Source organism: Hesperophylax consimilis, chromosome 22 (genome assembly GCF_061612785.1).
Source record: "Hesperophylax consimilis isolate HC1 chromosome 22, BYU_Hcon_1.0, whole genome shotgun sequence".
NCBI lineage: Eukaryota > Metazoa > Arthropoda > Insecta > Trichoptera > Limnephilidae > Hesperophylax > Hesperophylax consimilis.
Genome location: NC_142857.1, coordinates 20,052,334 through 20,080,304, shown reverse-complemented (window position 1 = coordinate 20,080,304; position 27,971 = coordinate 20,052,334). Strand labels below are relative to the sequence as shown.

Below are 27,971 nucleotides of genomic sequence, written 5' to 3'. Positions count from 1 at the left end.
CTTTTCCGTTCATTTTACGTCCCACTCGCTGATACTGGCAGGAGAACGTATTTTCAATGTTTACGAATTGCTGTGTGACGATTTTCTTGGTATATATTTTGATTTCTGTTCGTTCCCCGTCAGATAGTGAAGATGAGTGCAAGCAAACTTGACGCTGTTTATCGCAGCATATTAATTACAAAGTTTTTCACGAAAGGATGGGGTAAACCAGACAATTTACGCAGGTAAGCTCACTTTTCTTTATTTCGATCTGTCATTTTAGGTTATAAAACTCCATCGAAAACAAGACGTGACAGGTTGCACGTAATAAATATTTATGTAATGTTTATTATTAGAAATACATTTGTCTCTTTCCCTTGTCTTCCTGGAATGTTATATTTTTGATTCTCAATTATCCACGTTAGTTTTTACGGAATTTTGATTTCGTTACTTGTTTTCTGCAAAATATTGCACAAAATGTTGTTTTCTTTGTGATTCACCGGTTATAGGTATTCCATTATGACGTATCAGCCCGTTTATCTGCTTTTGGTTAATTTTAAACGTAGGTAGTCTGTTTTTTTTTTGTCTCAAGTTTCTGGCAAACATTATTTGTAAGAATAAGAAATTAGGATTTTAGTGGCGTCATTGGTTAAAAAATATTTGGCACTGTTTCTTCCTTCCCAAACTGGCTTTCTAGAAATATAGGTTCGGTACACTCGAAACGCTGTTGACCAAGCCAAAACGTGATTCAAAACATGCAGAAATTTTCAAAATATTGTTAGTTATTTTTATGTGAATTATTATTGGGACCATGACATTCCCGATTGTGGTATGTTGTGATGCTGATGGAAACAGGAAGATAATATTTTTAATGTGAAATGACCACAGACATCCAAATTGATAGAATTGTACTAACAGGAAATCCAGCTATCAATTTTACCAAATTTCTTGAGGTAAAACATGTGACAATATTTTTGGTAACAAAAGTTCTGGTTCGAGAATACTTTGAATAATCTACAACAAAAGCAAAGTTCGATAAACTAAGGCAACTGTTTGCAGCGCAGTCCATAGCGGGACTTTTCTGCGCAAGATTGGAATGTTTACTAAAACAGTTAAATAACCGAACCTGATTTGGAATTTGTAGTTAAGTTTTTTACGCAGCCAGTGATTTTCACGCCATTGTAAAAATGACTAGTAATTCGTAAGCAGATTTTAGTTTCGCAGGCTAAATGATGATATTACAATGCGAGTTGCCTGTATACTGTCAGATTCATTTATTGACAAATTACAGAAATAGAGACCGGCACGCACCCTCTGTGCACTTGCTTTGTTCCCTTTTCCCTGATGGGTTAGTCTATAAATTTGGATATATAGGGTGTATCGGCACGTACCCGACAAACTTTAACCAGCTATTCCTTAGCACATTTGGAGTAAAAAATGTTATGGGCACTTTGCTGTCCGGTAACATTTTTTTTTTAATAAAAAAATTACTATTCATATTTTCACCAGATGTCACCAATGTTTTATCCTTTGTCAAAGTTTGAAAACCCATCTGACAATATTTTGTTCGAGTTTCGTTGAATAATGTACGTACGTACCTACGTTGGCGCGCTTTTACAATCACAACGAAATGGCACGGCACCATTCGTCTCATTTTTAACTATTATTATTTAGTGTGTACGAAAGAGCGAGGACACTTTTTGACACACTTGCTAATAACAGCTGTTGAACACGAGAAACAATTCCAATGATAGTGACGGAGTGTGGATTTTTGATTTTGTTTTGTTTTTAATTGAAAAAAAATGTTACCGGACAGCAAAGTGCCCAAAACATTTTTTACTCCAAATGTGCTAAGGAATACCTGGTTAAAGTTTGTCGGGTACGTGCCGATACACCCTGTATGTATGGAAATGACACATTGATTAAATCAAATTTATTTAGTGATCTTAACTGCTCCGACATGGAGGTAATCATCTCTAAATAGCCTGATGTTGATTCTGAAAATTAACGATAATGTGAATGATTTATCTCAGTTTTTTTGTGTTGACGACCGCGCAAACTGGCACTTATATAGATAAAGAATTATGTCACATAAAAATTATATTTAATCTATTAAATCTTTTATTGTGAATGTTTTACTGATCAGTCATCAAACTAATAATCATCAAGTAAACAGCACATATCTCAAAGTGCCTTCTTAACATAAATAATTAAATTAAAATGAGAACCTATGACATTATAAAACTTATAGATATGTTGAATTGTCATTAAAATGAGTGTCATTAGAATGTGAATGAAAAGTGACGAAACAAAAACTAGGTTAAATAGGTGACTATTAAACCTAGTTTTTGTTTAATCACTTTTAATGACTCCATATCACTTTTTAAAGGTGTGTTGAATTTCAATTTTGATGAAATATCATGGAACCGTTGTAGAGATCTTAGAGTGGCAAGCAAAAGATACGGTAATTGCCGTCTTTTCGATTTCGTATTAAACTGTCACACTTCGCTTGATGCCTGGTCGATCTCTAACCCAATTGGATAAATGTGTGCCAAAATGCGTGTGATGAAAAACTATTTCCATTACACGACAAATACTTTTAAAGGCCAAAAAATAACATTTCATTCGTAAATACATGCAAACTCTTATTACTATAATAAAACAATTATTTCCTGAAGATTTTAAGCGCCATTAATTGAGGTGAAAGTGAGATGGTGAATGTAGCAATACACATAAGTATAAGAAGGACAACCTACTGGCAGAAGTTCTCTTAAAGCATTCTGCATTCGTCTTAGTGTAAGCGAGTAAGAGTGATGTCATCTCAATTACTCCCGTGATCTAGAATGTAGAATTCAACACAACATTTATATACTAAATGCTGCCCGGACCTATATCTATTTTTTTTGTACACACATTGTTTTGTGACGCTGAATTTTTTTAACGCTTTTTCCGCTCCAACCAATAAGGAGGCTAGGATTCAAATTTTACTGGTTTGAATCTGCGCAGTGTTGCTTTGAGTTAAACCTAGCCGCCCACGCCGGCGCCGTAGCGAAAACGTCATCTAATGACAGCTGACCAAAACACCGTACCGATAAAACAACCGATGTGTCAATTCGAATTTTATCCGGAGTTATACTTAACTCAATCTTATACGAGTGCCTGTGAATTCCTCCACCATACGAGTGCTCCTAAAGAACCATATCATCGAACGTCACAACCAACTCTTCCGTAAGTCATATTCGCGAATACCTATGTTTTTGGTTCAGCGAACAGAGCGTTAATTTACATAGGCACATACTTGCCTAGATTATAACCATTATAATCTAACCAATGTGTCGATAGTCTACGCGAATATCGCACACACATATTCTTTGGCATACATGAACAATATTTGAATTAAGAATTGACTGGAAACGTTTGTTAGTTGCCACATTTTGTGTTAATTTTGTGAGTCAACGTGTCTAAGTATTTGTGATGTCATTGGTGAGACTAATAAAATATAGGTTCTATAGGTTAGTTGGTCGAGTGGTCCAAAGTTATGGGTTCTCCCACTGCGGCGTTGCGGGTTCAAATCCTCTGCTAGGAAAGTCCTCCATCATTGCAAGTTACAATTTCCCACTATAGTGATGGCAGTCGAAGGTTTTCAAATATTGTCAGGTTATTCGTAGCCTGTGAATGACTATATTTTGACTATGTACCCAAAAAAATAATATTATAAGTGGCGCTCAGCGGAATAGTGGCCCAACCAACTAAAATTCATAATCGGCGAAGATTTTCAAAGTTAAGTAACTAATTTAGTAATTGAAGAACGATATTATATAGCGCCATCCTTTGAAATCAGTGAAAACTAAAATTGGGCCACTGTGGCTTCAAAGTTATGAAAATAAGATGTTTTCGCTGATTATGAAGTTTTGTTGGTTGGGCCACTCTTCCGCTGAGCACCTCATATAATATTATTGTTTTGGGTACATCCATTTGTGACATTTCTTTGACATGAAAAATTACTAAAAACTGCAAGAATTAAGTAGTGTTTTTTGTGAAAGTAAACAAAAATAACACAAATTTTAGCAACGGTAACAATGAAAAATTAAGCATTTTTGCATTCATCCTTTACCCACTGAAACTAGAATATCCAATAAAACTTTTTGTAATGTATTATTTTAATTTACATAGGTTAGGTTAAGTTACTTTCTGTTAGCTTGGAAAGGTCTTCCTCGTAGTATAGGATGTAATAAAACTAGAACAATCTGTTTTCAATCATTAATCCACTTTAATGATGACTAATTACATTATAATTTGTTTTTTTCAGACTATTTGAATTCAGGAAAATCGTGTCCAACCGGGAAGAATGTTTCAAATTAATACCAAGAGATTACCCCGTGGTTATCACAAAGGTAAGGAATTCTGCTATAATTTTATAGATCTACAAAGTTATTTATACTTACCGTAATTTAATAACTTACTTGTATGCTGCTCTGCCGTGAGGGGAGCCCCGGAATTCATAGTATAGAAATATTCTACTGTGTTTTTGTTATTTTCTTGCATGTTTTGGCTTTCAAAACGTGCCCCCAAACTTCATGCAGAGCCCCCAAACTCAGTGCAGGGCCCCCAAACTCAGTGCAGGGCCCCAACTCTCAGTGCAGGGCCCCCAACCTCAGTGCGGGGACCTTAGCCTTAGTGCAGGACCCCAAGCCCTGCTGTGAGCACGTTTTTTCACCGAACGTTTCATTTTTAAGGTTGAAACGCTCATACACTATAAAGTAAAATGATAACCGAATGCGCGCACCGCTGTGTTTGGAAGTCTGACGACAACGACTAATGGCCCCCGGTAGCGGGTGATCAAATTAATTAGTAGAAAAATTGCACGCTCAAACGATTTTGCGGTAAAACGATGCATTGAAGAATGATCAATGTACGAATGTACGAAGTTTTCTATGAAATTAATTCGGGAGCGAGAAAATGATTATTAACGATCGATCGAGATTTCACTGTAAAAATGTGACGTGTGCGTGTCTCTATGCAAGAAATAAGGTCAATTTATCTTACTTCTAGTGAAATGGATAAAACATTTTCAAATTTCGAGCTTCATTTTTTTTAATAGATAATTGTACATTTCATTGACCTGTGTGAACACCTATTGACCTAGAAGTCAATAGGTGTTACGCAAATTGGCAACATCAGTTTTCATTCATGTATGGATTATTTATTCAATTTAAACCTGATATTGCTGGATTGCTGGAATGTTTGGAAAACTGTAAAATAAATAAAAAATAAAATATTGTAATTTCCAGTTCCATGATAACTCAACACAGTGACCATTCAACACACCTTTAAAAAGTGATATAAAGTCATTAGAAACAATGAAAAAATAATAATTTAAATCTAACCTACTTAACCCAGTTAATAATGTTTTTGTTTCATCACTTTCCATGACTTTATATAACTTTTTAAAGATGTGATGAATTATCATTTTGATGATTTATCCGGGTACCGTATTTTCCATATGTACTGTGTTTATTATTACCTACATTTTTAAATACATCTATTTGAATTTGAATTTTGTTTTCATGAATGAATGATTACAAATCTTGAAAGTGGAAATTAACCCTTTTCCCAATATGATGACAATGCATTCTATCGACTTTTGGTGGCAATCAGGCATACATTGTGAAATAAGTGTTGGTCCTACCCAATCGAGATTTGTCTCACTTGTTAGTGTGGTTGATTCCAGTCCCTCGGAAGGAAGTTTCAATCCTCCGTCAAACCAATAAAAATGTTTAAAATAGATGTATTATAGTAAAAAAAAACTTTGTTTTTACTGGATGATTTATTTTAAATCGTCACTTTTTATGCGCAGTAATATAACATGACTCATTTCTACTGTTTACTAACATAATCTCTTATCAATGAATGCTTTTGTACGCTCAAACCTTGAATCGGGTATTGACGGATTACTGATTTTAACAAAACTTCTGGAGTGCCAGATTAGTAAATAACATTGAAAACCAGCTGCATTCCCGGAGAGATCCGGAATGCATAGCTGAGCAGTGACCTTATATTGGCAAATAAATGTTTTATATTCATTTATTTGCTCTTAATATACTAGAGTGGAAGGTACTCTCAGTATCGCAATGCTGAAAGACTGCCATTCAATCGAAACGTCACTTTAAATGTCATGTTTGGTGACCAGATCTGAATAGCCAGGTGAGTCCCCACCTTCCTCTCTCCATCTCCTTTTCATCTTCACTTCCTTCAGCCTAACAACATCCCCGATTGGGGATGCCATTGTTCCACGTGTCCGGACTATTTTCCAGGCAATTGGAGCTGTAATAAATATATTCTTTAAAATGTAATAAATAAGTTTGTGAAACATAGTAATGGTTAGATAAACCATAAAAATAAGATATTAGGCGTCTCAAGTCTCATACTAAATTTGTGTGGCAATTTGACTAAATTTGTAATGTTTTTCTTTAGGAGGAGAAGAGGTCGGATGTCCACATGCTGGAGGGGCACTTCCTAACTCCGCTGGAGACTCTACTACCTGGAGTAGTGCCAGAGTGCGCTCACCGGGCGCACTTTCAGGTGCGTGCATACCTTCATTATGTGTCAATACTTGTTCCGACGGCTCTGTAGTCATACTTCAACATGCTTACTTTATATTTGAAACTTTGCTTTATTTACAATATCATGTGCTATTATTCGGATTTGATGTTAATCTTAGTATTAGCATTTGATTTTTTTTTTAAATAGTTTATTATATCCACGTATTATGTTACACTTACATACATAAATTGTCAATTTCCTCTGTAAAAGCCCGATAGGACGTTAATGAATAATAAATAAACAGACATAATTGCCGGAACAAAACAAAACATTGAAGAAAAGTGAAGGAATAAAACAAACAAACTAATCTAACCTATTCTTTATCATGTTCTGTATTATCACTGTTCTGTTTTATCCTATTACTGAAATCACCGACAGAAAAACAACATGTCTCACCTTTTATGTCATTTGTTTATCGATGTCCTGAGCATGACCGATGATCGCAGCACTGAATCGAACCTGTGATATCATAACTTATCAAAACTCTGTTTCCCTTAGTTCAAATCTGTCTCCGTTCATTAAAAATAAATCTGTTTTTGTAATTTGATTTTTTCATGTAGATAATCTCATCTAGGGAGCGAATGGGCTCGATAAACTAAAGATATTTTAGCCGAGACAACTCTCAAATTCAATTTTCGTGTTCGCAAATGTCAACGATAAAGACTTTTATTGGATCGTTGTTGGCTTTCATGCTGGGGCCCGTGAAGTCACAAAACAGATTAGCTATCTAAGTCTCTGACTGTAGAGTTAAGTGTGTCGAACAGTACTTTGGAGGTGTGTTGCCGGATTATCAGTCTACCGATTTCAGTATCAGATGTTTTGGCTAAATTTCTAAGGTCATGTGACATCACTGACACACCTCCGTTATGAAAATTTGTATTTGAAATCTATATGACTGCGAGTCAATGATATATTGCCAAACTTGTTATTGTCCTAACAAATCTGGCGTAGCGAGGCGCATTTCACACCCAATAAACTCATTATATAACCGATAAACGAAGATTAGATTCTTAAGAGATATATATAAAGAAGAATCTAGAATTTTTTTATGTTTCGAAGCCATTGCTGCCCATCTTGAGATTTTTTGAGTTCTTAAATATTTTCATTGCTTTTGATTTTCATGTCCTTTCCTTTTTAAAACTTTTAGATTTATTTCATCTTATCTACTCCTTCTGAAAAAAATCTACCATCTCTTATCCTAAATCTATTTTCCAAGTAGTAAATACTCTCAGTATCGCCATGGTCATATAATAAAGAAGAAATCTAGGATAGCCTTCAATACAAATTTAAATGGAAACAAATGTTTCATTGAGCCAGATAACCCAGCGCTCTGTCTCACTTACACTCGCCTGACATCGCAGATTTCCATCCCATTTGAATTACGTAAACGCAGTTTTATATTGGAAATTTAAGCCTCGATTAGACACATATTTGGAACACGAAACACGCCGAAAAGGATTTCTTGTATTCTTCTTTATTCTACAGCCATGGTGAATGACTCAGCTTGAAATGGTTCTAGCTATGTTTGGTGACCAGATCTGAATAGCCACGTACTTCTCAAACTTCCTCTTTCCTCTTCTCTTTCCCCTCCACACTTTCCCCTCTGGAGACCCACTGGCTCCGCGCAGTTGGGACTCTTGTGCTTTAATCACATCAATATACTTTTAAAAATCGCAACTCACCTGAACTATCAATCGTAATATAACCAATCCCAACATAAATAAAAACATTCCCGCACCAAAAGTGTGTCAATAATAACAAATGGTCAGCATTTGTAAAAGTCACATTAACATCTTGATCATATTTATAATTAGTATCTTTGAACATAATTAGTAACAGAGTAGTGGTTCTTTGGCAGACTACTTTGTTTACACGTGTTGTCGCCAATACTGACATACCCCGCCATTCATTGATGCCATGTGCAACATTAATAAGTATATTGTAAGACATAATTGTCATCTTAAAACGAACATTCTAGATTGTAAATTATCAGAATGTTTCCTCCCCGATAGATAGCATTAATTTACATAATACAGGCTTTTGAAGACTTGAATTTTTGTAGAGTTTCGTGATGACTGCCTTGTAATACTTATATTATACTTTCCTCCGATGGCCATACAACTCTTATATAACTTAGCTTTAACCTTGATGCCATTACGATATCTATAGACAGCATTTTATTTTGGTCTGCCTAAAGGCCTTCGAATACTGTCTTAAAGCCGCTACATACCACTGGTTTGCCCAGTAGTTTATCTACAGTTTTTAAGAAAACAAGTGGTGGGAAGGGATCGAATAATAGGCTTGACAAGGAAAAGACGTAAGACTGCCGAGCATTTCGACGCGGTGGCTTAAGTTAATACCTGGACCGTCCAGCTATCTGTAGAGGCCTTTAACACTAGGCTTATAATATGACTAATTCATATGTTTTATGACTAAATATTCTAAGTAGTAGTTCTTACCCAGTTACGCCCGAGTTTTAACATAATTTTATCTTTAAGAAAAATTAAAAAATTTGTCTTGTCTTCAATCAATGACTTTGCAAACTGAAAATATGCTCCAAACATTTTGTAATTTTGATTGTCTTGATGTATCAATTGGATGACGTTTGATTTGCAGGTTGTCATGCCCACCAAATGGCCGGAGGCGGACTACAAGCCAATGTGCGTCCACTTGGCGGGAACCGGGGATCATGTAAGACCCTAAATTATTAATTATGCTATTTTGTTTCTGAACTCTAGTTTCAGTATATCCTGCTATATCACCTGCACATCGGTTAGTTGGTGGAGCAGTCCAAAGCAATGGGTTCCCACCCAGGCGACACGGGACCAATCCTGGGTCTACTGTTTTTTGTAGATAACATTATTTGATTTTAAGATCTAGAATTATTTGTTTGTTTTTTGTAAATGACGTTGTTTGACTTTAAGTCCTCGAGGTGTCCCATTTGGTTCACCTCATTTCTGCTTCCTTTCTGAAGTAATCAAATTACCCTAAATATCCAATCTTGGACTTCCTCGCCTCTCCGCAAGTTGTAAACGTTGTTCCGTGCAAATATGCCATTGACAGAAGTGCAAATGCACTCAGACTGTATTTATTTCTTAGTTCTTCTGGCGACGGAGGAACCTGGTCGCCAAGCCGCTGTTGAAGGAGGGCATCGGAGCTGTAATCCTGGAGAACCCGTTCTACGGCCTAAGGAAGCCTCAGGACCAAGTGTATGTACCTTATACTACTCAACTAGTGCCATCTATGTTCTAAATCAGCTAATCTATATTAATTTTATAAGACCGGTCAGTGGTTGAGTGGGCATAGCGCTTGGGTCTCACCCGAGCGTCGCGTGTTCGATTCCTCGGCTGGCTAAGTCCTCCATCACAACCAACATTTTCGGCTTTCTGTGGTGGTAGTAGGAGATTTTCAAACATTGTTGGGTTATTCGTAACCTGGGAATGTTTGTCTTTCTTTTTTTAAAAAAAAAATTGGTTTGAAACTCATTGAAGCAAATTCTAACACTATGTATATTCTGTTCTTAAAAGCCATGTAAAAGCTCGGCTGGGCGTAAAACCAAATAAAATAGAAGACAGAAGGTGAAATTTGTTTAGAAGACCACAACGAAACCCTTATTTCGACATGTCTTAAAAATTTTGTGATTGTATTGATAATTTTTTTTTCATTTATGTGAATAATTTAATAAGAAAAATTTCTTAAAACTAATTGATATTTGACAGTCAAAAACAATAGATTTTTCTCAAAATTTATGACTTTTTTTTTTCGTTGAAAACTTATTTTATCTTCATTAACTTTTGGGCTTATCCACTTTTGCCAGAAATATTTGATCGCTAGAGAGTGTAAATATAAAATATAATTAATCTAAAAGTGAGTGTTATTCCCTTCTACTTATCTGTCTCATATTTCAATACATTCACAGAAAGGACATGATTTATTAGTAGTTCACCAGCGTTTGTAGGCAGCTTGACGACTCAATCGCCTCGCTTCATTCCGAACAACGCTAGGGAACGGTCTTTTGTTTTTGTCGAACTATACAAAGCTATCATCCCTTCTGATGCGTTTGGTTTGTCTGTTTGACTGCAGGAGGTCTTCACTGCACAACGTGTCCGATATCTTTGTGATGGGCGGCTGTCTAATCCTGGAGACCCTTGTGCTGCTGCACTGGTGTGAGCGGAACGGACTGGGCCCCCTCGGAGTCACTGGTCTTTCCATGGGCGGACATGTAAGCACACACCTAATTGGCTCAATTAACCTCGCATTGTACAAATGTACAAATCTTTACACTAGTCACAATTGAAGGACTCAATCGCAGATACATAGAGTTAACCCTGATTTTCTTTTTTTCGAGATAAATCATTTTTAAACATTTAGTAACAATTCAAATTAAAATGCCTATTTAAAAGTGTGTGTTGGCACTCTATATATATAAAAAAGAGCAGCTAACCGCAGCAAAAATGTTTTAACTCCAGTTTGTGTCGTGCCACTTATCTTAATTTCAATAATATTCGAAGAGCTGACACTTCCAATAAAGTCTGGTTCTCGGACGGAATCGTCAGAATAGAAAAGTGTGATTATTGTCAAAATTGAGTTTCATACCAGCCTCATTAATACAGGGTGTCATGTGATTCTACATTATGGAAGACGTAAAAAAAAAACTTTATTTTTTTCCCATACTAATATATTTTTCCATAGAAGAATATTTATTTTCCTATACAAACAATTCAAGTTTTTTACCTAAAAATTTTAAATGCTAAATCGTTTTAATTTCGACTTATCTTTTCTACTTCTAAAATCATGTAGAATCACCCCACAAAGTTAGTGCAATTTACCCCCGGACACCCTGTATAATGCTTCACCGCCATTTTAGTATTGAGTATTGACGGAGAAAACGATGATTAATGGTCAGGAATCCAACAGACCAAACGAATGCGATGGTTGTTAGATAGTCAGAAAGTTTACATTTTGTTGCAATGTTAATAATTGGAGGGTCCTTTTAAATTAAACAGTGTTATTTGAGAGACAATCTGAATCACTTTCTTTACAGTCACCATGAATAGACACTTTTTACAGGGTTTTAATATACTAGATACAGGCCGGTTCCTGTTCTTCTGTAGGAAAGGTAAAACCTTTGATTGTTTTGGAGCAAGAGAGAGTTTTTAGGGGAACCTAGACTTTTATATGAAAAAGTGTTTTACTAATACATTGACACTGTCTAATTCAACCGGCAGCAATACAGGACACTGTTCTTACCAACGCGATTTAACAGCAAGTAACTAACAGAGGCGAGAACCTTTCATAATTAATATGACCTAAACTTCACAGGTGGTATTAATGATAAAGCAAAGCAAAACGAACTCTAAGCAGAATTCTTGCCTGAACAGACTATGCAATAATTACAATAGCGTATTATCCAAGGTTGATATTTTCATTTGCCAACTTACCAAATACAAGAGGTCCATAAAAGAATATTTCTCTGATGGTTTGTGAATAATGTTTATGTCTCTATTGTTTATATCTCTATTATGATTTGATTTATATCTACAACCTCTCTCCATGGCTATAAATGTATTGTAATGTAAATTTTTCGTTTTATATAATATTTTGTTTTGTATAAATTTTTTAATTCATAATCCTTTCTCACAAATTTAAATAACTTATTCCATATTATGCTGTCTCAGTTAAAGTCACAACTGTTAAAGGAAACTGGTGAATCTACATCACATTTGGAGTCGATTTTGTAGTATATATATATTTTTTTTGAGCTTTCGTTATCGAGTAAATCGAGTTTGAAGTTGATTTTTTTTTTTTTTTTTTTTTTTTTTTTTAATCAAATTCTTATAAATTATTACTGAAGATCAAAGTACCCAACTAATTAAAACTATTTGAAAGTAAAACAAATGAAGAAACTCGGATTTGTAGCATTATTTTGAAATCACCCTTCATTTAACCCGGTGTAATCATAAAATATTTCTGCTCTGCAGGGTTAAAACATCTGTTATTCAACCCTGAACACCAGAAAAAACTTTAACCCTAAAATAGCCGAAAAATATTTTTTTTTGGTTTTTTTTTTTTTTTTTTTGAAAATGCTCAAATCAAAAAACTTTATGTTTTTTTGGGTTCCCCATGTGGTGTAGATTCTCCAGTTTCCCGCTTGTACTACGAGTTTCCGGACACCGTGTATAATACTTATGTACAAACTGATTAAATGTAAACTGTCGATTTCCCGAAAATGAATAAATAAATAATTAATCCAATACACTGCGATCAAAATAATACAGATGTCATGCTAAACTCAATTTTGACGAAAATGAGGATTGACACTATCTGGCGCCCGAGTCCTTCAATTTTAGTCATAAAGAAAAGAGGTCAATGGGATTGGAAATCTATCGATTTAACTATTCAACGACTTTATCTCCTTTCCCTTGTCCTATTCGGATAGGGGACCCATCGTCTCGACAATGTGCCTCAGGCGTCCCTGCACCACGTATTTTGCTCAGCTTCGTCTGTCTGAAATTTAAAGGTCGATACTCAATACACTATTTTTTGTACACGGTACAGATAACGTGGCTTTTGTGAGGTGTAACATAAAAAATGAACCTGTCTCCAGGCTTGATAGATGTTAATCTAATAAAAACTATTATTGTTTGCAGATGGCCTCTCTAGCAGCTACCAACTGGCCCCGACCTCTGGTGCTGGTGCCATGCCTCTCTTGGTCCACCGCGTCTGCAGTCTTCACGCAGGTGACATTCTTGTTATGTTATTATTTATAGCCGACGGCTGCGGAAAGCCGCCAACTCATATTTTTGTCAATTCTTTTTGACCCACTTTAAGGTGATTCATAAAGTTTTTTATTCTGAGAGGTGACCTACTTTAAGTCTAGGGGCCAGACCACTTCATTTGCAGTGTTGAAGAATCGTGCCCACACACGGTACAAAGCACTGGAATTTGAATTTTAAAATAACAGTACTTTATATTAGCAAGTTTTTGCATTAAACCAAGATATATACTACATTTAAGCCAATTTTCAAGTATGTTATAGGACCTTGTCTTATCACACATAAATCAAATTTTTTTATGCGACTGTAGATAAGCACAATGGAGATAACGTTTTAAAAAAATTGCTCCAATATGATTAATGTGTCACTGCATCACGTAGAAATCAACGTCATGTTGACATCCAGTTGTTATCTTGTAACTGTCAAATCTGTTATCAGCTGTAAGTAATCAATTTTGATTTTTTCATTATCAGGGTGTGATGTCAAACTCCATCAACTGGGAACTCCTGGAGAGCCAATTCTTCGCCGACGGGATATATCGAGACCAGCTGGCTAAAATGGTGACCATTGTGGACGAGGCATTCCTTGCCGGAAGGAAGTTCGCGCAAAGATTCTCAAAGCACAACGAAAGCACTCAAAATATAAAGACATTCAACCTACCGGCCATTTTAAGTACTCCGGCCACTAGTGTTACTAAATTTGACATCACAAATCCTAACAACTTGTCGAGTTGTCAAGGCCTAGCACCTGAAACTAATCAGAAGTATTCCGTCGAACCAAAAGCGGATTGTCCTGAAGACAGTGAAATCAAAGTTACCTCGTTAGAATCTTTAAAAAGCAACATGCACATAAGCAATAATTTGTATAAGAAAATCACATCAGAAGAAACATTCAATTTGGAACAGAGTGAAATCAACGAACTCAACAAGTTAGCCTTAAAAAATGTAGACACGGAACTTAGCAAAAATACGCTTCTAATTGATACGGCAAAATCAACAAAATCCAAAGACGGTAATTTATTAGAAAATAGTGAAATTAAAGTAGAAGATGTGTGTAAAAGTAATAGTAATAGTGAAGAAGTAATAGAAAAAATAAAAAATAGTGACGTCATTAAATGTACAAATAGTAATAGTAACGAAGCAAGCACAATTCAAACGCCTGTAACGGTAGAATCATCCGTCTCAAACGGTGTCAAAGATGCTCCAAATCCTACAAGTAATGAATCTAAATTAAATTTGGAAAAGTCTAATTCAAATGAATCTCTAGACGAAAAGAATCAGACGAAGACAGTGGAGTCGAAGATCATCCAGAATATTCTGAAGGACACGAATGCGGAGATGGGCGCAGCGAGCAAGCCCGGCAAGTCGGCGCTGAACATCCTGTCATCCTTCCCGTTCCTCGGGCGGGCACGTCCTGATCCGCGAGAGAACTGGCGGAACCGCGAGGCACTACAGTTCATGCGCGGGGTGATGGATGAGTGCACGCATCTTGGAAACTTTTCCGTGCCATACGACACGTCGCTTATCATTGGTGAGTGCAAATTATTAAATGATGTATCATCCATGTCTATCTTCATGAAAACATTTTTTGAGGTTTTCATAATATACAAATAAAAACTGCCAGGTGTTAATGTGTTGTAGATTTACGGTAAAGTGCCATTCTTGTAGATGAACCATTTCTTTATTTTAAAAGATCCAATTTTATCAAATGACATTTCAGGATGTTTTAGAGGTGATGATTCTCAGCAACAATATGAAGCAAATAAAAACAACATGTCAGTGTCAAATCATAAAAATAATTTTCAATTAATAATAATTTTAATGCTTACAATAATCATTGTTAATTGAAAACTATTTGATAGCAATGATTTATGTAAGTTTTATTGCTTCGCATGATTTATTTAATATTTTTTAAATATATTTTTAAGCCTTGTTATTGTTATTGGGACTTAAATTTTGTATATGGGCGGCCTAATGATTTTAAATCTGTACAACCTTTTCTATAACATACATTTCTAATGCATTGTTTCCCGTTCTCCTCAGCCGTGTGTGCGAAGAACGATGCATACGTCCCGCGTGGTGATAGCGGTGCACTGGAGGAGCTGTGGCCTGGCGCGGAGGTGCGTTACATCGACGCAGGCCACGTTTCCGCCTATGTCCTGCACCAGAGCCTCTTCAGGTAGGATCCACTTTACTACTATGTTTATTTCTCTGTTATAAGAGTCCCAACTGTTTAGAGCCTGTGAAACTATGCCTAAAGTGTGGCATTCCCATTTTTTGGGGTATGTTATTAGATTGAATGAAATAGGGAAAAGGAATATGTATTTATTACTTTCCGTCCCCAGTCCCCAGATACTATAATCCCTAGGTAGGTATAAAATACTACACTAACGAAAAGTACCCACATAACCCACCTCTACTAGACAGTTGAACATATTATATGAAATTTTAAAATGTTATGTACTTGATTATTAAGCTAAATAATAATATGTCCCGTTTATACTTTGCAGATCCTGCGTCGTCCAAGCCTTTGAAAAGTCCAAGAAGAAGTGGGTAAACGGAAAACACATTGTTTGACGCCCGTGCAAACCATCCCCCCCCCATCTAGGTACCAAACTCTGATCATTTCAGTGAAATACTAGTGTAGTTAAACCCTCCACATGCGACAGATGACATTGGTCCCAACAGACCCACATTTCACCGTAGGGGTGAGCGCTCTTTTTTACAATGACTCTGTAAAAAGGGCATAACTAGACATTCTTTTTGGTTATGTGATTGTTATACAGACACAAAATACAATACAAAATAAAATGCTTGTTTTTGCGTGGCTGTTGTAGCAGATTCACAGTTGCATTTTGAATGCCCCTATTAACCTAATCTAACAGCTAGAACTTATGCGAGGATTTGCCAAATGGGGCGGTGAAAAAGGAAGAGGAACTCTGTTGGGTCAGGTCAGATTGTGTTATAGGTATCACAGCGAATGCTGATGCAAACACGGTACTCACACAGATGCATTGCTTGCATATAGAATGTTGAGGCGCCCCTGAGATGATTTTTCACAAAATCGGCGCTATAAAAAATTATTGTTGTTTTTCGACTTCAGAAGAGCTTCATTTTCAGTATAATAAAAAGAAAAAATCTTTCGATTAATGTTTACATTGTCTTGTTGTACCTTTTTCGCAAAAAACAATCCGTAGCTGTAAGCAAGACAATCAACTGTTTCTCAGTGATTCTTTTCAAAGACATCCCTGTCGAAAGTGTGTATATTGCACCAGTGTGTGTTTTTTGCATCAACTTTATTTGCGTGACCTTAATCTTCCGTGGTAAGTAAAAACACAGTATCTCCTTGAGACTCTCGAGAAAGAAACTGTGTTTTTACGTACCACTTGAGTGTCAAGAAAGAAACTGTTTTTACTCACCACTTGAGTCTCGAGGAAGATACTGTGTTTTTACTTACCACTATTAGAGGGACATGCACAATGCAATCGTAAGCATATTGATACAGCCATGGAAAGAATTTAGATTTTATTTTGTATTGTATTTTATTTTTTTATAAAAGTCAAATTACCTTTTTTTAGTGATGCTTACAAAAAGTTGTCTAATTTTTATACATTTTCTACTTTTACAATGTACAGACTTTGTCCTCACTTGGTGCAAAATATATTTTTATTGTTTGTATGTATAAAAAGTTTATTATATATATATTTATTAACTGTACAAATAATAGCGCACATCTTTTATTGTTACTCTTTCACATTCTTCTTGTTTGTTTTGTTAATTAGATTCTATGAATTCTCACTAATCTTTATTTATAAATTTAAGTAATTTTATTTTTATATTTGCTTCGATCTTTAATCTTCTATCTTCTTTAAGTATCACATATTATTTTCACCTTCAAATTTTCATATGTCAATCTCCACTTAAAAACAATTATTTTATGGATACAGCATTTAAAATAAAAATATTATTTATTTTTTTCATTTAGCAATTTTTTTTTTAGTTTTTCAATTACATCTACACAATTATATATTTATTTACATTTGTACTTTCATCTTTGACTTTATTGCAGCAATTTTTTGTCTTCAAAATGTATTTGTAATTTCTTTTGAATTCTGTCAGTAAACAAAATATTTAATATAATTCTGACAATAAATTAAAGTTGCCAAACATATTTCACCAAACTAGGTTAAAATCATAGTAATAAAGTTACATAATTATTAATTTCTTTAAAAATTCATTCCATAGATTTCTGAAATTTTGTACGTACTAGTATTGTCTAGTCGAGATATTCAGATTTCCGAATATTTCATTCAACTAATGAGTTATAACCGCTTTCTCCAATGTAACTGAGTGATCGCTAAATAAATTTTTTGCTCTTATGCACAATCTCGCTGTCACCAACACTAGGATTTTATGTCAAATATTGTGGGTTTTTTTGAAGAGAACATATTTTGGATTTGTGCGTTTTGATGATTCAAAACATCATTAGATTATTTATTGAAACGCATAGGTTACAGAATTTTATTGTGTGCATTGCTAGGATTGTCTGGGATGTAACCAAAAAATTGAGTTATGTGACACATAACTAGGATCAAAGTTTGGAAATCCCTGATATAACTATAAAGAATTGACAATTTGAACATTCATAACAAAAATATCTTTTGACAAAAGGGTGTAATATTAGCTTTAATAGATCTTTAAACATTATTAAATCTTTAATAGTTATTATTATTAAAGATTTAAGAATAACGCGCTGTTGCAGAAAATGCGATTGCAAAACAAAAAACTACTCAAAATATCAAATACGTTTTTTGAGTTTACATCGTAGGCAATAATAATGTAAGCATTTTAAAATTATCTTGACTAACCCGGAAAGTATGAATTCTTTTTACTGCTTTGAAATAATAATATTCAGTCATAAAATTATAATTAAAAAATATTTTATTTTGTAAAAATAATAAAAAATACCCTATTAAAATTATGATTGTTATCCTTATTTACTACTACAATAATATTTTCATAAAATATAATTTACAGTTCTTTGCAAATAATGAAAATCGTTGACGTGGAGCGAAAAGTCACAAAATTAAATTTTTGGTTAAAATGAGTTACATTCGTCAAAGTACCTAATTTTGAACCCCGCTTCTATGAGTAAAGTCGATAACTGCGTTAAAAATACCTAAATCAGTCTCTAACAGCACAGTATCAATTTTTTCTTTCTGAAAGTCATCATACCTCTTTGATATTTATTACATATATGAACTATCTACTTCATTTTTGTTGTTTGTTTTTGGGGTGTTATGCCGTGTTGCGCTAACTCCTTCTTTCTTACATCTTCGGATCTACCGGATCTGCCCTGATGATGGACACTGCAACGCTGTCCGAAACGTCGGCTAAAGAAGGAGTTAGCGCAACACGGCATAACACCCCAAAAACAAACAACAAAAATGCTTTTGGCCGTGAGAATCTAAAAACTTACCTATCTACTTCATATTCAAATAATATTATTTGACCTTTTCACCAAGATATCTTTACAGTTTTTCATGCAACCGGTATTGTGAAGAATCACTAATATTCAAACTCAAAGAAACCGGTATTGTGAAAAATCACTAATATTTAAACTCATAGAAATCGGTATTGTGATAAATCACCAATATTTAAACTCAAAGAAAGCGGTATTGTGAAAAATCACTAATATTTAAACTCAAAGAAACCGGTACATATTGTGAAAAATCACTAAATGTATTTTTTTTAATGTACTTGGGCAATTTAAAGATCATATTGTGCAATTATTATATTCTAAGACTTAGATTGGGTTGTTTCATAGAATTTGAACAATTCATTAAATTTCAATATTCATTTCATGGGTTCTGTGAAAGTCCTATTTAAGTTCTGTTAATATATCGTTATAGGCCAGTTACTTGACAAAACTGAAATCATAACAGAACTTAAAGAGAACTTTCACAGAACTTAACAATTAAGTTTGAAATTTGTAGAATTGTTTAAATTCTCTGAAACAACCCATCCTTAAAAACCATTGAATAAAACTATAATTATAATCATCACCCTTAAATAGACATTTAATATTGCAACCACAAAATACTCATTATTTTAAATGGGTCAATTTGTTGATTAGTGTCTTTTCACTCCACGGCAACGAAATAGACATTATGAAATCTCTAAAAGTTCTAATGTTTTTCAGAATTATTTATTTTGCTTGAGTCTGTGTCTTTATAATTCCTATTAAATTAATTAGTATTAAATTGTAAATAACTTTTGAAGTTTTAAGAAAAAAATTTCAAAGATTATTTTAGAAAAAAAAAATTTATAATTTTGGTGCTAAGTGAGATTTTTTACTAATATTTATACAGGTTTTTAACAGTTTTAATTTTGTGATAATATATACTAAAATATTGTATAGCAAACTATTAAAAAATAAATCATTTGATTTAGCATCATGGTGTTTGTTTTGTAAAATTTGTATGCACCAAAAATAAATACTTATACTTTCACACGATGCTATAACATTTAAAACATACATATTATATTATTTCACGGGTACTTTATTAAAAATTATTGTGGTCCTATAATTAATATTACAAAAAATAAACATACAAAATATAATGCTTGAGTTTTATTACGTAAGGTCGTAAGTGATTGATATTTTAAAAATTTAAAGAGATTTCTTTTACTTAGTTAACACTTTCCCTTGCAAATGTGCATCTAAATTATAGGATGCATGTTTTAGTCAATAGTCCTCATCCCTCATCCCTTCAACCTGTAGCGGTAGATACTCTCAGTATCGAACTGGTAATGTATTTAGACATGGTTGGTGACCAGACCCCTCCCAACTTTCCTCTGCCAATCTCCTTCCCTTTCCCACTTCCTTCAGCCTCATAATTCAGTAAGAATTGGGAATTCCATGGTACTTGGGCCATTGTGCAGTATTACAAGAAAAGCTTCTGAAAATATTTTATTAAATTTTTATTGTTAAAATAAAACAATAACTTAGTTTAAGACCACTTTTATTGCACAATATGCTAACTAGGTTTCGCTTCCACCCATCGATAATAGAAACAAAGGAGATGGGCAGTGAATCATGATTATTATGAAATTGCGTGCACGATGCGTATGGCCAACATTGTTCACCCGTTTACTGCAAATCACAGTGACGCCCCTACTTTGTATCTGTACCTGGATACCAAACATATAACTTTCATTGGCTCCGCCACTAAGATACTCTTTGCAGTTTGGTAATAGTTCAAAGACAGTCAGCATGCTTTCATTTGTTTCCAATATCTATGACTTCCAGTGCAATATAATATAAGTAATTGTTTTATTATAATTATAGTTTTACACAACAAAACGTTTGCAAGTTGTTTATACAGCAACTGCACATGAGCGCATTGGTGCATTACTTGATTTGCTGGTTTGTTTATCTTGACCGGTGATAAATGCAATCGAGCATATTATTGGGTGTGCGCTTATAATGTGCTTTTCATTCCAATTTCACAAACCACAAAATCTCAACATTTTTTATTGTTTAACAACCCTCCATGGAGTCAAAGCCTTTTGTAGTCAAAGATTAAAGCAGTAATGCCACGCCACGAAAATGAAAATTGGTAGATTGGTGCCAATAATCAGTATTGGGTTCAGTATAAAAATGAGCTTTTTAGTCGATGACCTCGATTTGAGCTATTAGAAACAAAATTTCAAAAATGTCGGCACTTTTTCTATGAATATTAGTTAATTTTAGCTGAATTCGTTAGATTTTCATGTAAAATTTTTTAATTGGCACAGATTATGGAAATTACACTTTGTTTCAACTTAATTACTACAAGAAACAACTATTTAGGTTGTGAGTGATGGTAAAAGATTCATTAAAGTTCCATTTTTAAATATGTCTATTTGATTTCGATTTTGTTTTCGTGAATGAATGAATGCAAATCTTGTGTAAATTTAATTTATTTTATTTAAATTTACCCACTTCCCAAGATCCGATCGAGCTGCAACTCGGCACTCTAGCAGATATACTCGTTGTCGATGACAATGCATTCTATCAATTTTTTGTGGCACTCACGGACACACACACACACACAATTTTCTGAAATTGGAGAAATGGCCCGAAAATTGTAAATAGATGTATTATGGTAAAAAAAAAATTAAATTTTAAATTTTTGAAATATTCAAATATAGAATGCAAACATAAAAAGTTTTAAAAATGGCTCACCTAACGTTTTTTCATCATAATAACTGATAACGGAAAACAAAAAAACATTTTATTAGACATAAACATTCTTGTCACCTAACTTTTTTATAAAAAAACCTAAATTTTAAATTGTTCAAATATTCAAATATAGAATGCAAACATAAAAAGTTTTAAAAATGGCTCACCTAACGTTTTTTCATCAAAACGAATCATAATAATAAATGTATAATAAATTTGTAAAAATAATTAATGAGAATTTCACAACACTCATACAGCGTAATTGCAGTCTGAAACTTTGGATTCATAGAGGTGTACATTCTTCTAGATTTGATAAAACATTGTTTTTTCTTTCTTACACCGTTTAGATCATATTTCTTACCATAACAGTAAGGGAGACAACGATTTCTAAGAGATCGTATGAACTGTTTGCAAAAGTGAACAAATTGAGTCTAAAGGTAATGGCTGCTTGTTCGCAAAATCGAACAAATTAGCTTGAGGAGTTAAAAGTGGAACTATGCATGTAAAATTTTCTTGAGGAGTTAAAAGTGGAACTATGCATGTAAAATTAGCTTGAGGAGTTAAAAGTGGAACTATGCATGTAAAATTAGCTTGAGGAGTTAAAAGTGGAACTATGCATGTAAAATTAGCTTGAAGAGTTAAAATTGGAACTATGCATGTAAAATTAGCTTGAGGAGTTAAACGTGGAACTATGCGTGTAAAATTACATCCTTCAGATTTTTCACAGGTAGGTAAACAATTTTACTAGTAAATAAAAAAATAAAATCTTTAGTTTTAGATTCTTTGAGTTTAAGATTTATGAGTATTTTTCATAGCTTTTGTTTATGATTATAAAAGCGTGTTATTTTTCAATTTACGGTACTATAATAAAATGTTTCATTAGTTTTATTTCATTCTATATTATTTTTATTTGTTCGCAAACTGCTAGTTTCTATTAACGAAAGATGTATGTAAAGTACATTTTGTTTTTTATATGTGTGCACGTGAGTAAATTTTCAAATGAATTTAATAATTTATTATAATATATTTCTTTTCTCCCTTGTGATGATGATCCTGATAAATCTTAAATTTTATGGAAAAAAGCAAGGCATAATATTTATCCATCATTACCGTATTCAGTCCAGCTTTTTTTCCTTGTAAACGCAAGTTCTAATCATAACCGGTTTGAACGGTCAGTGGCTGAGTTGGCATCGCATTTGGGTCTCACCCTGGCTCACTGGCTTACTGTGATGGTAGTAGGAGATTTTCAAATATTGTGAGGTTATTCGTAACCTGGGAAGGTTTGTATTTCTTTTAAAAAAAAAAAAAATATTATTAAATCTACTCAGCATTCTGTCCTAGGCATTCTCCTCTCCCATCTCTTACCTATAGCCTTACAACATACCCCAATTGGGGATGATGTAGTCCCACAGGCTCCAGGCAATTGTAATTGGGACTCTAGTTCGATATACACAAAAAAAACTAGTGACCACATTTAAACAGCCAGGTACCTTTCTCTTCCTACCTTCTCTTTCTACCTTCTCGGACAGCATTGCAGTGTCCATCATCATGTAGTGTGTAAATTACACATCTACCCTGATAATGGACACTGCAATGCTGTCTGAAACGTTGGCTAAAGAAGGAAGTAGCGCAACACGGCATAATACCCCAAAAACAAATCACTATAATACTTTTAGCCGTGAAAATCTCAAATCAATATTGAAATGCGTTAAAAACTTCTAAAACCCAGCTCTATACACTGCACATTGCAGTGCACCTGAAGGTAGTCACGATTTCACTGAACTGCTATTGTAGCTGGTCGTATCCTAAGGGTTAACATGGGTTAACCCTTAGGATAAATAATAATGTATATGGATGCATTATGGGAATTTGATAAGGAATCGCCGTTATTTCTTCAAGTTAAAAGTTCATTAAAAACATCTCACTTTACCGTTACAAGATAACAGACAAAATAAATTTTGTTTAGTTTCAAGGTAGACAAAATCTTCAAAGTTGGACAAAATACGGAACCCTTCACCTTTAATTGCTAAAAATTGTTATTTTCCTTAAAGTAGGCACAAGACGTAACTCGTAAATCTGGTGACGGGAACTGGTAGCGGCGAAATATGAGTTATAGCACTGATTTCTTTTTTTGTTACAGCTGGCATGGGGGGGCAAACTTGAATTTTGTAAGTTACAATGCACACAGTTTCTTTTTAAATAATATTTTTTTCCAGTCAATTTTACATTTTAATCATAATATTCAATGTATAACAAACACCATTGTTAGGCCAATCCTTCACGGGTCTTTAAGGAATCAACCGGGTGCCTTAAGAATATGTGGTATCGGGAGTGCTCCGTTCCAAATATTTTTATTTGCACCCGTACACGTTCACGGTGAGATGTGTTCAGGATGCTCCTGCCCACTAGATACAGGGTTTTCTAATAAGAGGTGTTATTTTGAATAGCCCGCTATTTCGGTAGATGTTACTTTTGAAGCTGTCATTTTTTGACATTTGACAAGTACAAACTACGCCATTAACTCTTTGCACGCGGCCGTAACAACTGTTGTTACGGCAAAAAGTCTATACTCACACGCGGCTGTATCAACAGTTGATACGGAAACTTTGACAACCGATATTCCAGCGCTCTTTCGTCATAAATGTATTTCTTGCTCACTTGGACATTCGTAGAACTATCACGATGCTGACATCTACAAGAATTTCTCAAAAATAAAATTGTATTTCATAAACAAAGATCGATAATCAAGTGCGCCTCTTTGCGCCTTTTAGTCCTTAAGTTTATATTTTTGTCAACGGATGGCGTTAGTACTAGTATGTCATTCACAACTTTTCAAAACTAAAAATGATAAGTGATCATAGTGTCCCAATTATGTCTATCAACGCAGTGGCCTAAGTACACACACGCCGAGTGAATGGCGGGACCACATTCAAAAGATACGGTACGTCTTTGTATGAAATTTTATGTTTTTGTTTTTATAAACATCTTAGAGTGTTGACACACGAGGATTTGTTTTCGTATTGTGGAGAATAATCTGTTCTGTCTATATAGTCCAATAAATCATGGCAGAATGCTATAATTTGACATTTAATTGCGTGCATAGGTATTTGAAAATATGTATCGCGTACGGGTATAGATAAAACGGAGCAAATTAACGCGTTCAAAAGGTTAATAAAAATGGAACGATACACGCTTCAACAATGCATTGAAATGATTAAAATTCACTTGAGTGAATCAAATGCAAATCATCTTGAGTGATGAGGCCCATTTCCACCGGTGGCTTCGTCAACAAGCAAAATTGTCGCATCTGGGGCTCGGAAAACCCAAGAGTTATTGTTGAAAAGCCTCTCTATCTTCAACATGTGACTGTTTGGTGCGGTTTATGGTCCGGCGGAGTCATTGGTCCTTACTTTTTTGAAAATGAGGTTGGAGCAACAGTTACGGTGAATGGATTGCGCTATCGAGAGATCATTAATGATTTTTTATGGCCGGAATTGAATGGTATTGATCTGGACAGCGTTTACTTTCAACAAGACGGCGCTACGTGCCACACAAGCAACGAAACCATTGATCTTTTACGATTGAATATCAAAATAACACCTCTTATTGGAAAACCCTGTACTTGGCGTGCCATACAGGGAGAGGCTGGGGGGAGACCCTTTGACCTTTCCAACTGGTCTCTCTTGACCCATCGCCCTGCGCCACAGCGGGAGGGATAGATCATTCGGACGTCACTCCTGGACACACTGATTCCTAGATTCCTACCCATCCGTCACACCTTTTTTCCTTCCCTGAACTTCCTCTCCTTCCTTTCCTTATAAAGACCCTCCACACAGCATCCCCAAAGATCATTATGTGTGGGGCCGGCGCGGTATTGCATACTTCCAGTATACAGGCAAGCAGTAAATGGTGTCTGTATTTTCCTGATATTATCGCGTCACCGCTGAGATCACTATCATTTCTTTTTCTTTTCATTAAAAAAAAGCTTTCGAAATGTTCATACGCATTTATTAATTAGGCGCATTAATAATATCAAAAAAAATGTTAAAAAAACTCATTGTTTCTTGACTCACTTGACAAGGTGCTGAAAAAACAGAAATATCTGCCTGCACACACTGTGTGTAAATATTATTTTATGATATTATTTCAGCGAGCCGTATTATTGGCGGGGAGCTGACAGAGAAGAACCAGTTCCCCCACTCGGTGCGGCTGTCCGTGGTCACCGTGGATGACTTTGAGTACACTTGCGGGGGCTCCCTCATCGCCCCGCTGTGGGTGCTGACCACCGGCTTCTGCGTTGTCCAGTAGGCGCTTTATTTCTAATTATTTGCAAATTATAAACTAAATCTGACCCTTCTTAAAATGCCTTACATATCTATTCTCTACACTTTTACTATAAACTAGATGAGTTCATAAACAATACATAATAACTAAATCTTTATTTACACGGTTGGTTCCTGAAAAACTGTGGGAAAAATGAATATACACTATACATTATATTAACCCTAGATGTGTGCGAGACTTGAACTCGAGTTCTGAAAAATAAACAAAACATATTTTGTCTGCATAGGAATTGTTTCTTTTCACCAATCCCGATGACTGCAAAGTCATCAGGATATGAATATTTACCATCTCTTTCACGAGAAAGAGAGAATACCGCACTTTCAGGTTGCATTAAAAAAATTACCATAAATGCTCTTGAAAAATTAAAAATAATTCTACGAAACAACATGGAAAATATTTGTCAAGGTTTGCAAATTTTTAAATAAATATTTTTTTAATGATAAACTAAATGCTAGCATAAAGGATAACAAATAATTATAAGCAATAATTAGTCCCCCGAATATCAATACAAATTGAAAATATATTCCGAGTAAAAATAAATGTCGCCAACGGGATTTGAACCCGTACCTTCTGATGCCGGTCAGGTGATCTGAAACCACTGAGCTATGTCGGATTATTTCCAACCCGCCAAGTAATTCAATATGTACTAGTACCTCAATCAACAATTACTGCTTATTATATTTTTTCCACCTGTAAACAACCAACTTTATTTTTGTAGGAAAGGTTTTGTTAGTGCTAAATTTCTCACTAGATGGCGTCGAGACATATTATATCTTCATTTGTTGGTGAAATATTTTTGACTTGTCAAATATTATTATTTTTTTAATGATAAACTAATGTTTATAAGATAAGGTTTTGTGCAAAGCAGAAAGCAATAATTAGTCGCATGAAATATCAACACAAATATTTTTATACTAAACGAAAAAAAGTGAAGTCACAGTAACTTTTTAATAGCTTTGTCTTATTTAAATATGTTTTTTTAGTTTTATGTAAAGTAGTAATTTACACAATAAAAACCATCGATAAGGGGCCGTTCAAGTATTACATAAGCAGATTTATTACAGTTATTTACCCCCTCTTCCCCCTTGTCACCAAAAGTAAGCAAAGCTTTTACCCCCCCCTCCCATGCTTACGTAAAAATTGGTACCTATGTGCATTTTTCTGTTAATGTATTCTGTTTTTTTATTGATTCATAAGCGAAAGAGGATCAACGGTAACACAAATATTAACTTGCTTTGATTTGCTTACAAATCGTCAATCGTCAATCGTACTGAAACGAAACAATAGATTGATGGAAGAAATTTTGACAAGTGAGTAGCGCGCGGTAATTCCCCCATTCGCTTCTAAGCGAATACCTAAACTTATTAATTATTTGTGGGAATCCCCGAATATGTATTCGGTTTTCAAACATAGACAATGTGTGGATTGCCAATGTGTAAAAAAAAATAACTACTGCTGAGCAGTGCTGACGTAATCACTATCTCGACCCCCCACCCCCCCATGTCATCAAAAATAAGCAAAGCAAAGACCCCCCTGCCCCCCTATAGTGCTTACATAATACTTGAACGGCCCCTAAGCGACTTTAAAAACTATTTAATATTAATGTAATATAATAATATTTAGTATTTTTAATTATATATGTCGATCTGTAATACTAAAATCTGAAAGTCTTTAATCAGCTTTCAAGAAGAGTATTTTATTTTGAAATACCTTTCGAAAACATTGAATTTGTCAGAAATCACATTTTCTCAAATATTTTCCGCACAATCTGCATTCTGGTTTTATCAATTAAAGGTGTTGTGGGAATTTCTTAATAATATTCTATAATAATTGTATGTTATCAGAAAAAAGCACATTGATGTATTGCTCGGCGCTAATAAACTCGGGGAGGGGATAACCATTCGGAGCAAGAAATTCTTTAATCACCCCCAGTTTGAGGACATCAACTTCAACTATGACCTTGGCCTTGTTGAACTGTACACGGATCCGTGTGACTGTAAGTAGAAACTTCTGTAACTTGCCTTCTGGCGTATCGCTGAGAGC

At 34.5% G+C, this 27,971-nt stretch overlaps 1 protein-coding gene across 2 annotated transcripts; it reads left to right on the top strand.

The window, feature by feature from the left end:
• The first annotated feature begins 37 nt into the window (after positions 1 to 37).
• On the top strand, positions 38 to 27,903 carry LOC149413193 (cardiolipin-specific deacylase, mitochondrial). Of its 2 annotated transcripts, XR_016304290.1 has the most exons (13): positions 38 to 224; positions 4,289 to 4,373; positions 6,454 to 6,561; positions 9,199 to 9,273; positions 9,682 to 9,791; positions 10,666 to 10,804; positions 13,233 to 13,322; positions 13,832 to 14,888; positions 15,401 to 15,536; positions 15,868 to 15,965; positions 23,725 to 23,752; positions 25,735 to 25,888; positions 27,773 to 27,903. XR_016304290.1 is itself a non-coding variant. In XM_089645614.1 (10 exons), the coding sequence occupies exons 1-10, from the start codon at positions 133 to 135 to the stop codon at positions 15,932 to 15,934; spliced, it is 1,959 nt and encodes a 652-aa protein (XP_089501740.1). In that variant the 5' UTR covers positions 38 to 132; the 3' UTR covers positions 15,935 to 17,270. The 2 variants fall into 2 exon arrangements, 1 of the variants encoding a protein (XP_089501740.1); XM_089645614.1 differs by lacking the exons at positions 23,725 to 23,752; positions 25,735 to 25,888; positions 27,773 to 27,903 and having other exon boundaries at positions 15,868 to 17,270.
• Positions 27,904 to 27,971: the final 68 nt, after the last annotated feature.

Coding starts and splice junctions, on each gene's coding strand:
- LOC149413193 (XM_089645614.1), top strand. CDS start 133: ATGAGTGCAAGCAAACTTGACGCTGTTTATCGCAGCATATTAATTACA. Junction 13,323..13,831: donor CGTCTGCAGTCTTCACGCAG/GTGACATTCTTG, acceptor TTTCATTATCAG/GGTGTGATGTCAAACTCCAT. Junction 14,889..15,400: donor CGACACGTCGCTTATCATTG/GTGAGTGCAAAT, acceptor CGTTCTCCTCAG/CCGTGTGTGCGAAGAACGAT.